Consider the following 11,743-nt stretch of genomic DNA (forward strand, 5'->3'; position numbering starts at 1 on the left):
GCAGTGTAAAAGATCAAATATCTTAAAAATATATGATCGATTCAATTGTCAAATGCAGCACATATTCAACATCTTGTAAAAAAGTTGCTTAACGACATTCCAGATATTCTAAAATTTTACATCAGGCAGATATCATTCATTCATGACAGGCTTGTTTTCACTTGCTTTAGGCCTCTGTTCCTTGGGCTTCTGCTCCTCTGTTTTCCTATACAAATAAAAGAAAAGGTTAAGGTGCTGCCGTGATATCAAAATAGAAGCATATGGAAACAGCTGGAACAGCCGCATAAAATTCCTCGTAGTATGAGAACATGACAATGAAAGGATAGAACCACACCATGTTGGCACCAAAACTATATTAGATGAAGAACAGAATGTTCTCAAGAATTCTTTTAGTGCACTTAAATCTATGTTACTCGAAATCTCCAAAAATGTTGCCACGTTACACCCTCCAAAGGTGCATATCTTTTGGAGGATTCAACACGTCTGGCGATATTTTTGAAGAGTAATGTAGCTTAAGCCCCAATAACAAGCACTCTATGCCATCTAAGACACAGTAATCTAAATGTTTTGTTAACTGAAGAGCTGCTTGCCGCAAGTAGCTATTTCCGGAAAAAAACACCAGTTAGGAAAGCACTGAACATTGCACTTCAAAACCACTAGAGACACTATGTAAGCCATCTTAGACGCTCTTATCTGTCTGATGGTTTTGATAATAGAAGAGCTGAATTGCCACAAACAGCAGTTACGCGCAACGAGAATCATTACAGATCGTATTAAACCAAAATCACATTAGGTAGGCAAGGTACATATATCCTGCCATACATCATGAAATGCTACGTGTTCAGATACATAACATTTAATAGGAAATCTCTCATCATTTCAACTAAGATAGCTTCAGCTTCTTAAGAACATTAACTACCTGTAACCCCAAATCAAACATGTTTTCTTATACTGTCATTTCTGAAACTGAATCAACATTTAAGTGTTATACAAACACTTAGCAGTTACAAGGAAGTATATTGACGGAGCATGAACCTAATACGAAATCATTCATACAATCGCCTATCGAACATAGTTACTGATGAAACATGTTTTCTTATAGTGTCATTTCTGAAACTGAATCAAAATTTCAGTCTTATACAAACACTTAGCAGTTACAAGGAAGTATATTAACAGAGCGTGAACATAATATGAAATCATTCATCCAATAGCCTATTGAACATATTAACTGATCAAACGCTTAATAACATCGCAGTCACGCAATAGAGCAGAACTAATCGAGAAATTTATACAAAGCTCGCAATAGAGCAGCACTAATTGAGAAATTTATATACTCACTCCATCCCATTTTAGGTGGCAGCCTTTCCTTTTTCAACCATCCCAATAAGAAGGTCACCGTGTCATGATTAGAAACAATTTAACTTTAAAATTTCACTTTTACCTTTAATAAATATCTAAGAATTGTTTTAGACAACAAGTTTCAATTCTTCTTTTTTCCTAAAGTATTCCGGTTCTTCGAGTTTCGTACCTGAACTATCATGTGTGTGAGTTTTCTACCTAAACTATCACGAACTATTTATCGACGAACACCAAATGGGGACAAATTGCATAAAATATACAAACACAAAACATTGTGCGAAGATGAATTTATAGTGAAGAAGAGAATTTATATGTACCTCTTGTCGGAGGCGCCTCCCTTCTGGCTGAGGAAGGATCGGAAAAGCGGCGAATTCACGTCGTAAATCATCGTCGGTCGTCGGCAGTAAATGATGCGATAGATACACAAAACCCTAATTTCTGATTTTGTTGTTAATTCGATATTGAAAAGTTTTATATAACTTGGGTAATTGGTAATGGGCCTACAGTTGAGTATTTATGGGCCAAGTTAACCAATTGGGAATACTGAATAGAGCCCAGATATTTCTTTTGTTGATTTCTTACGCCTTAACGTACCATATTTGCACAAATTTCCATCCTTATAAAGCAATTATAAAAATTTTAATTAATTATGCATCTTATTTGAATATATCAAAAGTTAATTATGTACCTCGATAGACCCAAAATTGAAAAAAAAAATGTATCGAGAGCTAATTATATATCTCTACAAAAGAAAAAAATGCATCTTCGTTGTATGTATTATGTATCTCGACAGATCCAAAATCGAAAAAAAGATATATCGGGAGCTTATTATATATTGTCGTTGGATGTATAGGGAGCTAATTATGTATCTCGACAGATCCAAAATTGAAATTTTCAGTAATTATGCAAAATGCTGAAATTGTTCGTAATTAAAGTCCAAACTATCGGAATTTATGTTATTTGCCCATTTATTAACTAGTATTAGTCCAATACTCCACTTGATAAACCCTTAGGATGGATGAGTTGGTGCAACAGATTATAACCCATAAGAGAGGTAAGGGATCGATTTTCCCTACCAGCACCTTCTCAGTTGAGTCGTTGCACTGGGCTTGTCTAGTGCAGAAAGATAGCATAGCGTACCAAATTATAATTGTAGTTAGTGTATTTAAGATCTTCATGGCTTGTCGAGCGGACAAGAAATTAAAAAATCAACTACCTCTCTACCTCCAAGGTTTGAGTCTGCCAATCAAAAATCCCACTTTGTAGAATTACACCAAATATGTTGTGGTATTTGTAGAAGGAGAGCCTTGGAGTATAAGAGTAGCCTGGTGCACTAAAGCTACCGCTATGCGCGGTGTTTGGGAAAGGGCTCTACCACAAGGATGTATTGTACGCAATCTTACCTTGCATTTCTGCTAGAGACTATTTCTAAGGCTTGAACTCGTGACCTCCTGGTCACATAGCAGCAACTTTAACAATTGACTAGGAGTAACTGGTAAAATATGGCTCCCTGGTGACTAGGAAGTCACGAGTTCAAGTGATAAAAACAACCTCGTGTAGAAATACAGGATAAGCCTGCGTACAATAGATCTTCGTCGGACTGCCCTTTTTACTGTATTTGGGAAGTTAGGCGCAAGAGATTGATAAGCACTGTTATTTAGTAAACATTAATCAATAATATTATGTATGAAATACTCTTAAACTAGAGAAAGTTTGCATAAACTATATAGGTAAATCAACCTTCCCAAAAAAACATTCAAAATTTGTAACTCTCCTCATGCAGTACTAATACAAAAGATGGAGCCTTCAATTTCTTATGCTCGGTTCGACTGTTTCTAGAAAGTAGTGTTTGGCTAGCTTGCGCACATCTCGACTATTTTATCAAAAGAATTATCAGCTACCTCAAACCAGCAAAACTATCAAGTTCATGCCCAATGCTTGACATCAATGGCTTGAAGTTCAACTAAAGCTAACGCTAAACAGCTAAAAATTGTCAATAAGTTCTCATGAAAGTAGTGAGACAAGACAAACGAACTCCAAAGTCACTCGTCCCTTGGATCGTGTATTTATGACAAAATGCTCAGGATACTTCCGTAACAGCACCAGCAAGCCATACCATGGCTTCGTTTTGGCTTCCGGAATGGGATAGTCCTCCGATGTTAGGTACTTCCTCACACGACTATGGTGCCAGGTATCGCGATAGTTTTCCACCAACTGCAGTTACAAAAGCTGACTATCAGACAAAAAATCCAATTCTCAAACAAAACACAAAAGTTTTACAACTCCAAAAAAGGAGAGGGAATTATCCAATTACTACAGTGAGGATGAAGTGGTAAATGGTACCGTCTGACATACTAATGGAATGATAAATCAATAATCCTCACATTCCCATTTATGTGACACACTTTCCTTTCTAGTCTATCCCAAAAAGAATGCCATACTTCTATAATTGGAAACGACTTAACTTGAAAATATCTCTTATATCCTAAACGAAATGATTTATAGCCAAACAAATGTCTAAGGTTTGTTTTACACCACAAATTTCAAGTCTTCATTTCTTTCTTAAACTTTGCGCCAAGTCAAATGGTGCCACATAAATTGGGAAAGAGGGGGTATTCGATTGATTATAGATGATGAGACAAGGCTGTGTCAATATTACATTTATCATTGAGAACTGCCACTTCACATGACATGAAGACGAGTTCTTCTAGACCCACCACCTGAGCCCCTTCATAAAGAACTACTGAACTAGCATAAAACAAGAAGGAAAACATATAAGCACACAATTCTTTTTTTCGCCCATTCATAGCTGAAGCCTGCAAATAAAAAGTAGATAGTTCCGAAGTGCAGGCTCAACAAGCAAACTGACAGAGAGATAGTATGTGCAACGTGGAACCCTTGCCTATGGGTCTTCAGGTTATACGAATCAGGTCTCGGGAATTAATAAGAACTATAGTTAGAGATAATTTAACCCTCAATTATGGATGCCAAAAAAATATCAAATTTCTGAAAAAACATCAAATCTGACTGTATTTTTAGTGGATAAATTAATTTCAGACATAGGTCTCGCCGCTAATGCCAGTGATATTCAACAGAAAGGTGATCAGGGAGCAGCAGAGAGAGAACCAAAAAAGATAATAAAAGAAATAGTCGCTTGAATTTCAAGTGGATGATAGGAAAATAAACAGAAACAATAATGAAAGAAATAGCCAGTTGAATTTCAAGAGGATGATGAGCAATAGAAAACGTAAAATCAAACTCCCACTCCATGTGCCAAATTTGTATTTGGGAGCAAAAGAAGATAAGAAAGGAGGAAAGTGGCCAGTTCGGCCTTAAAAAGAGTACTTGATTGACCTTAATTTAACTCCACATTCTGAGAATTCAGGGTAATACGAATGGAGGGAGGAAATAATACGAAAATAATTTGTCCTGTTTGTTAGTTTAGTTTTTAGTTGAAAAATGGGATAAGACACCAAATGCACTGTAAACTTGTACCGAAAAGTCGACTATGCACTACTCAAACTATTATGACGACCTCTTACACACCTATACTACTTAAAAGTAAATTTATTTCCACCCCAGAAGCTGATGTGGCAACAAAAGTAAAAAGAAAAGAAAAACAACGTGCACAGGAGTAAAAAAGAAAATGGATAAAACACAGTCCATCCTCCAGGGACATCCCTAAGCCACTTCTGCAGTTCTTCTTCGTGCCATTTTCATCTTCTCTTCTCGTTCTTTTTTCTATTCAAAACCACTTCATTTCTTTTACTCATCGATAACATTTTATACAATTCAGGTGTGTATTAGGTCACTTTAATAGTTTATGTGTGTTTTCAACTTTTCGGGTATAGTTTAGGGCGATTTTGATGTCTTTTCCCTTTGAAAAATTAAAGTTGTCTCTTATGACATATATGTATCCAACTATAAAATTACCTCAGCATGAAGCTTCTCCATTGGCATCCAGTCTCCCGGACCACAGAGATCAGACAGCACATTAGCTACAGATGACACAACATCCTTTTCTTCTAACTGCAGGAGCTGCTGATTGTCAGAATCTCTGTCAGCATGCAATCTTCCATCCACCTTCTTATCTGCAAGATGTTTTGAACATATTTCGGACTGATTAAAAAGGTTCCAAGAGATTGAGATAAAGATCCTTGACAGTTACATTTTTCACTATACTTTGTAAATCATATACACAAGAATAATGCTGCTGTGGAGTAAAATGTACAAGGATGCAAAAGTAAAAATGAAATCTTGCATTCATATCATGTTATAAATGTATCTACAACTTTTCTAAAATATCCCAATAAGTTATAAGACTTCTGTTGTTTTCCCAGTGATATTATTAGAATAGTACTGGTCTGACCACGTTTAAGATTAATTTACTAATCTGCAGCAAATATCCTTGCAATGCATTTTTAGCCAAATAATTGTCATTTGTCAATCAATCAGCTACACCTCAATCCCAAATTAATACAACCAATGAGACTATAACAAATTACTCCCTCCGTTTCATAATAAATGAATTGTTGAATTTTAGCACACATATTAAGAAAAAAGCATTAAAGACATAAATTTAACATAACTTTCCATTTTTACCCCCCCCCCTCCCCAAAAAAAAGTTGACCTTGTAATACCTTTTCAAAAGTTAATTGGTTGTCAAATCATAAGGGCAAATTTGAAAAAAAATTCAATGATTCACTTATTTTGAAACACCAATAAATACCCCAACAATTCACTTATTCCGAAATGGAGGGAGTAATATGTTATCTATTCAAAGATGCCTCAAAGTAACAACATCACCATTTATCATTCAGATTCTTGATAATGAGGCTTTTTTTTAATACACAACCACTCGGCCACTTGCTACTCAGGAACCCTTGTTAAAGTGTTTTCCTAAGGAGTACATGCCTCTACACAAACAAATTTCTAATATTTGTCTATGAAACATATTGCAACGAACTTTTAGTGTTTTTTTTCTGTGTGGTCTCCTTTTTCATAACAAAGAAATAACAAAGAGATTAATGACATCAAATCTGAGCACTATAAATGAAGTCATTGCATTTGCAATGTATACATTTGATATTTAAATTGATGATTTAGCTGCTTTGGTCTGTAGATGCTTTCCAATAGCTACAAACATTACAACTGAAGTGAAAAAGACTGAAAACAGCTAGACAGCTGTATTGATGGGTGAGCAAGTGCAAATTTAGTTGAAACATTTAGGAGCCATAATTTTGTGCAGACTCAATGTAATAAGAAAAAACAGAGAAAGATCCCAACTTTCCAATCAAAATTGATCCTATTTGACTAGAAATGCCATTTGGCGAGTGTCCAAGAGAAACAAAGACGAAAACAAATTGATGAACATAAGCCTCACTATATAGTACAGTGATGACTTTCACCTGAAAACAAAAAAATAAACACCATTTCTTAAAAATGGTAAATGCAGTTAAAAGGTTCTCAGGTCAGCAAGCTTTGATTATCTTTTTCCTGGTTGATCATTTTATCTCTCCTCCTTTCCAAAGATCTAAAGGATGCTTCATTAACGAGCGATCTCAATCCCAACTTTGAGAGGTGGGGATGGATAAAGGGCCAATACTAAAAGGTACATGGTGGTATTCATTATTCATAAAAGAAAAACAACACCATACAAAAACCAATTATCAGAGGGATTCTAGGAAAGAGAAGGCAAAAGGACAAAAAAAATGTATTACTGTTGCATGATCGGCAATGAAATTTCCACCCCTGAAGCTTGAAGATTGAAAGACCCAATAGGTTTGCAAATTCCAGTGGGATTATGCACCAAATAATCCACAGATGATAGACATTAGAAGCTACAAAGGTGCTTGCCATATCAGTGAGCCACTTTTATGCTTCGGTAATTTCATGAGCGAGTCTACTGAAAATTGAGCAAATTCATGACTTGCAGATTTCTCAGGGCAGCAATTTTGAAATACTAATGCAAGCATAAAACCTTGTCCGAAGCAAAATCTAAAACTCTTTTTGTCCCTCCCCAGATGCTGTAGCAAGGGTCTACAGCAAAAATCTAAATCTATAAATATTTTAAGCATCTATTGGCAGGAGCTAAAGCCATGGAACTAACTAATCACACCTGTCAAAGGTATTCCATTTTCAGACCAGTCTAAAGAAGAAAACGTGGTGCATCATCGACAATAGTGTAATTCTACAGACAAAAGCACCTCTATCCACAAAGTTGTTCAGGGAAACACTGATACGGAAATATCAATAACTCCTTAAATTAAACAAAAGGTGATTTTTTTGCTATCTAGTACGTAATTCACAAGCATAATAAATCCTTTAAAATGCTCAATTAGCATCCCACAAACAGAAGTTAACAACAACAACAAACCATCGTAGTTCCAAAAATGGAATCTAAGGAGGGTAGAGTGTACACAGACCATACCCCTACCTCGAGGACGTAGAGAGGCTGTTTCCAGATGACCTTCCGCTCAAGTTAACATGGATTTTAATACAATGGAGCTCAATTGAAATACAAAGCACACCCTGTAAGCAGTTTTATACAAAAAGAGAACTAATGCGCGCGAAAATAGCCAATGAAGAACCTCATGATTAACAAAGATTAAAGCTTTCCATAACAAATAGTACCATATAACAGATATATAAAACTTACTAACCTAATCCTAATTGCCCAGAAATCGAAGCTTTCCCACTCGAACCACACGAACCATAACCATATCCACCACCCTGACCCTCACCCCCTTCACTCCTCCTCATCTTCTTACCAACAGAACCACCATCACCATCATCATCCTCATCCTCATCATCATCATCATATTCCTCCTCATAATACTCTCTCCCTCTAAATTTCCCTCCCTCACCATACCCCACACCAACATTAGTCACCGGAGACGGCGACAACTGCTGTTGCTGGTAATGCTGATGTCCCACCGCCGCCGCCGCACCCGTCACCGGATAATTCACATTGACATGCTGTTGTCTAGGCCCATTAGGCCCACCAAGAATACTCCGAACAGGAAGAAGAAAATAAAACTCTTTATCACCAATCTGAAGAAGATCTTGAGAATCAAGTTTAATAGGTGGATTACCAGGAAGATGAAGAACGCCTTCAACTAAACACCCATTTTTACCCAACACTTCAAGAGCAAAACGACGCCGTTGGAAGTCGTAGAAAATACGAGCATGGTGACGGGAGATATTCATTCCACCACCTAAAGATGATAAATCAACATCCACCGTTGATTTCTTGGAATTCCGACCGAGGATTATGGAATAAGTTTGCATGTAATATTCGAAATCTTCACCTTGTAGCTTCGCAAATCCTGCTTCTACATCGCTACCGCTGCTGCTCCCCATTTTAACGGAAGCAGAGATAGAGTCTCCGGCGAAGTTCGTTTTTCCGGCGAGAAAATAAAGCTCTGGAAAAGGGGTACACAATTGAGAGTAAGAGGCAGGCTTTCAGTAGGGATTCGTCATGCAAATATTTTTGGTTTTTTTCTTTAGAAAAAAAAAATAATATTTACTGGAAAGTATTTTTTTTATTTTAAAAAAAAGGTTTAATACATAACCCACCTCTTTATTTTCGTGAAATATTTTTTTTAGACACTTAAATTAAGTTATATTTCAATTAATAACCTCAAATTCAAATTTAAAATATTTTAATTTAACGCTTTTGGTACAAATTTTGATTTTTCTTGCATGTATTTTTTATTGTCTAAGTTAGGTAAATCACGTAAAGTATGTCAGTTTTATAATATAAGTATTCACCTTAATAAATTATAAAATTCCTGACAAATAAATATTAAGAGAAAGGTGATTAGCCAACAAATGACATAATGTAAGCTTACCGAAGACATTGTATTAAGTTAGAAGGTTAGTAGGTAATGGAGTATTATCTTAATTTTCAAAAAAAGTTTAGATTTGTTGTAATATTGTCCTTATTCTTCTTGTAGTATTCTCTTTTAATATCTATCATTATCAGTTATTTGTTGTATTATGATGATAGTATGATTTATTTTTTATCATATTTTATCTATTCGTTGTTATGTTTTCTTTATTATTAGTATTTTTTTTCATATCTTCGAAATTAGTCTTTTCTACCTTTATGAAGTAAAAATCATGTTTTCGTATACTTAAAACTTTTTCAAAACTCCGCTTACAAAATTTCACTTTGAAATGAAAAGGAAAGAGTTGCGGGTCGGACAAGATCCATTAACAAAGAAGGCATATTTCGTCAAGCCCAGGCCCATTTACTTACTGTATATAGACTGAAATTTCTTTACCGAAAGGCACATAGCAGCTCTTCTAGACTCCAAAACAAATTAGGGTTTTGTCAACATGATCATTCCAGTGCGCTGTTTCACCTGCGGCAAGGTAGTTTTTGCTATTAATCTTTCTTTATTCTCCATCAGTTTCATTAAAAAAAAACTAAAGTTTATTTATTTTCCGACGAAAATTAAGCTGATTTTTGTACTTAATTTGTTGTCGAGTGATTAGACCTTTGTGGTCGGGCTCTTCCTTGGACCCGTACATAGTGCAACGGGCTGCAGTTTATGTTTTTGAGTTTAATTTTCTGGAGCTGATTTTGTGCATAAATTGATGGTGCATTGCTGTATATTTAGGTTATTGGCAACAAGTGGGATGAGTATCTGGATCTTCTTCAAGCTGATTACTCCGAAGGGTGAGAATCATTACATATCCCCGGGTCCTGTTGGGTCTGCTACTAGCTGTTTTTATTGATTTGTGAATTGTGGAGTGTTATTAGGGAATAGTTTATTATGAAAGATGAAAACTTCTGATAATCTAGCTGAAATTAGGCAGTGGCTGCCTCTCACTCCTAATGAGTTCCGTAACGAGTTGGTAATTTGACTAAGTTTTAATTGCTTTGTGAATTGTGGAATTTTATTATGGAACAATTAGTTATGTAAGACGAGAACTTTTGAGAATCTAGCTGAGAATAGATTGTGAATGCCTCTTAATCCCTTATAAGTTCCCTAGCGAGTTGGTAATTTGACTAAGTTTTAATTGCTTTGTGGATTGTGGAATCTTATTATGGAACAATTAGTTATGTAAGAAGAGAACTTTTGAGAATCTAGCTGAGAATAGGTTGTGAATGCCTCTTAATCCCTAATAAGTTCCCTAGTGAGTTGGTAATTTGACCGTTTTTAAATTTCTTTGTGAATTGTGGAATCTTATCATGGAAAGATTAATTATGAAATATGATAACTCTTGATATTCTAGCTGAAAATAGGCACGACTGCCTCTTAATCCCGTATGAGTTCCCTAGCGAGTTGTTAATTTGACTTTTTATCACGTTGTTAGTGAAAATATCTGGGTCTGAGACACAAAGTGGTCTGAGATTAGATAGGATATATAGTTCACGTACTCGGAGTTAGACAAAGCCATGCACCAAGCATTTGCTTCAAACGAAACTAGCAGAATCTTATGAAATTCTTTGAGTTCCAATCCTTGAGTTGGTAATTCGACTATTTTTTACATCGTTAGTAAAATATCTGATTCTGAGACAGAGAATGTTAAGATTAAATAGGAAGTGTAGTTCACGTAGGCGGAGGTAGACAAAACCATGCACCAAGCGTTTGCTACAGAAATCAACTGTCAAACCCCCGTGAAATTCTTTATACTTCATTTGTATTTGTGTGGATCTTTTGACATGTCTATTTCATTGTGCAGGGATGCACTTGATGCACTGAATTTGGTTCGATATTGCTGTCGCAGAATGCTGATGACGCACGTTGACCTCATTGAGAAGCTTCTCAACTACAACAGTACGTTCCTTCTCTCCTTAAATATATGTGGTGTTATGAAGAACAGATCTTCTTCAGGCAGCATTGGCCGGCACATTGTGAAAACCTCAATTTTTTTTTGAGGTAATTAGCATGAAAATATGTATCGGAAATTGTTGTTTATAATATATAGTTTATAAGAGGATCTAACAGCAAAACCCAAAAGGGTTGGGCATCTCAGAAAGCCATTGTTTTGTTTTTCGATCAACCGTTGGCTCGCTATGGTGCCTATATATTGTTTTGTTATGAACAAGTATTATGTAAAAAACTTTTTTCAATGAAAAGGTAAATGCTGTCTTGGACAAGTATTATCGATGTGGTTTGCTTGAAAAACTTACTAGAACTTGCTAATTTAAGACTTCTCGTCCACACCTAAGCCTTGGCTTTGCAATTTTTTTTTGTTCGATATTGGTGCATAAATATTTGTGCCTAGAATATTTTGTTGAATGAGAAGGCTACTGGGTAAGGACTAGGGAGAGCTTTCACATAATTACATGTAAAATCTTAAGCAACCATTACCCAGCTCTTTTATCTTTTGCATTCAGGTGAAAAATATGTATATTATAAATCAAAAG

General features: G+C 35.6%; 3 protein-coding genes across 3 annotated transcripts in view; 1 reads left to right on the plus strand and 2 right to left on the minus strand.

The window, feature by feature from the left end:
* On the minus strand, positions 1 to 1,840 carry LOC107875348 (wound-induced basic protein). Its single transcript, XM_016722035.2, has 2 exons — positions 1,677 to 1,840; positions 1 to 205 (listed from the first exon to the last, which is right to left on the minus strand). The coding sequence occupies exons 1-2, from the start codon at positions 1,745 to 1,747 to the stop codon at positions 133 to 135; spliced, it is 144 nt and encodes a 47-aa protein (XP_016577521.1). The 5' UTR covers positions 1,748 to 1,840; the 3' UTR covers positions 1 to 132.
* A 1,260-nt stretch (positions 1,841 to 3,100) lies between these two features.
* Positions 3,101 to 8,863, minus strand: LOC107875347 (transcriptional activator FHA1). The gene is made up of 3 exons (XM_016722034.2): positions 8,022 to 8,863; positions 5,293 to 5,450; positions 3,101 to 3,573 (listed from the first exon to the last, which is right to left on the minus strand). The coding sequence occupies exons 1-3, from the start codon at positions 8,719 to 8,721 to the stop codon at positions 3,364 to 3,366; spliced, it is 1,068 nt and encodes a 355-aa protein (XP_016577520.1). The 5' UTR covers positions 8,722 to 8,863; the 3' UTR covers positions 3,101 to 3,363.
* A 525-nt stretch (positions 8,864 to 9,388) lies between these two features.
* Positions 9,389 to 11,743, plus strand: part of LOC107875346 (DNA-directed RNA polymerases I, II, and III subunit RPABC5) — a 6,175-nt gene continuing 3,820 nt past the window's right edge. The window contains exons 1-3 of the mRNA XM_016722033.2: positions 9,389 to 9,738; positions 9,987 to 10,045; positions 11,056 to 11,150. Coding sequence (XP_016577519.1) covers positions 9,703 to 9,738; positions 9,987 to 10,045; positions 11,056 to 11,150 — 190 coding nt within the window. The 5' untranslated portion in view covers positions 9,389 to 9,702. The remainder of the gene's footprint in view (positions 9,739 to 9,986; positions 10,046 to 11,055; positions 11,151 to 11,743) is intronic.

Source organism: Capsicum annuum, chromosome 6, assembly GCF_002878395.1.
Source record: "Capsicum annuum cultivar UCD-10X-F1 chromosome 6, UCD10Xv1.1, whole genome shotgun sequence".
NCBI classification, from domain to species: Eukaryota; Viridiplantae; Streptophyta; class Magnoliopsida; order Solanales; family Solanaceae; genus Capsicum; species Capsicum annuum.

What these genes read in the sequence shown, in the direction of transcription:
- LOC107875348 (XM_016722035.2), bottom strand. Translation starts at nt 1,747, where the DNA reads ATGATTTACGACGTGAATTCGCCGCTTTTCCGATCCTTCCTCAGCCAG. An exon ending in GGAGGCGCCTCCGACAAGAG is followed by an intron (nt 206 to 1,676) that starts GTACATATAAAT and finishes TTATTTGTATAG; the next exon opens with GAAAACAGAGGAGCAGAAGC.
- LOC107875347 (XM_016722034.2), bottom strand. Translation starts at nt 8,721, where the DNA reads ATGGGGAGCAGCAGCGGTAGCGATGTAGAAGCAGGATTTGCGAAGCTA. An exon ending in TTCTGGGCAATTAGGATTAG is followed by an intron (nt 5,451 to 8,021) that starts GTTAGTAAGTTT and finishes AACATCTTGCAG; the next exon opens with ATAAGAAGGTGGATGGAAGA. An exon ending in TGGAGAAGCTTCATGCTGAG is followed by an intron (nt 3,574 to 5,292) that starts GTAATTTTATAG and finishes TTGTAACTGCAG; the next exon opens with TTGGTGGAAAACTATCGCGA.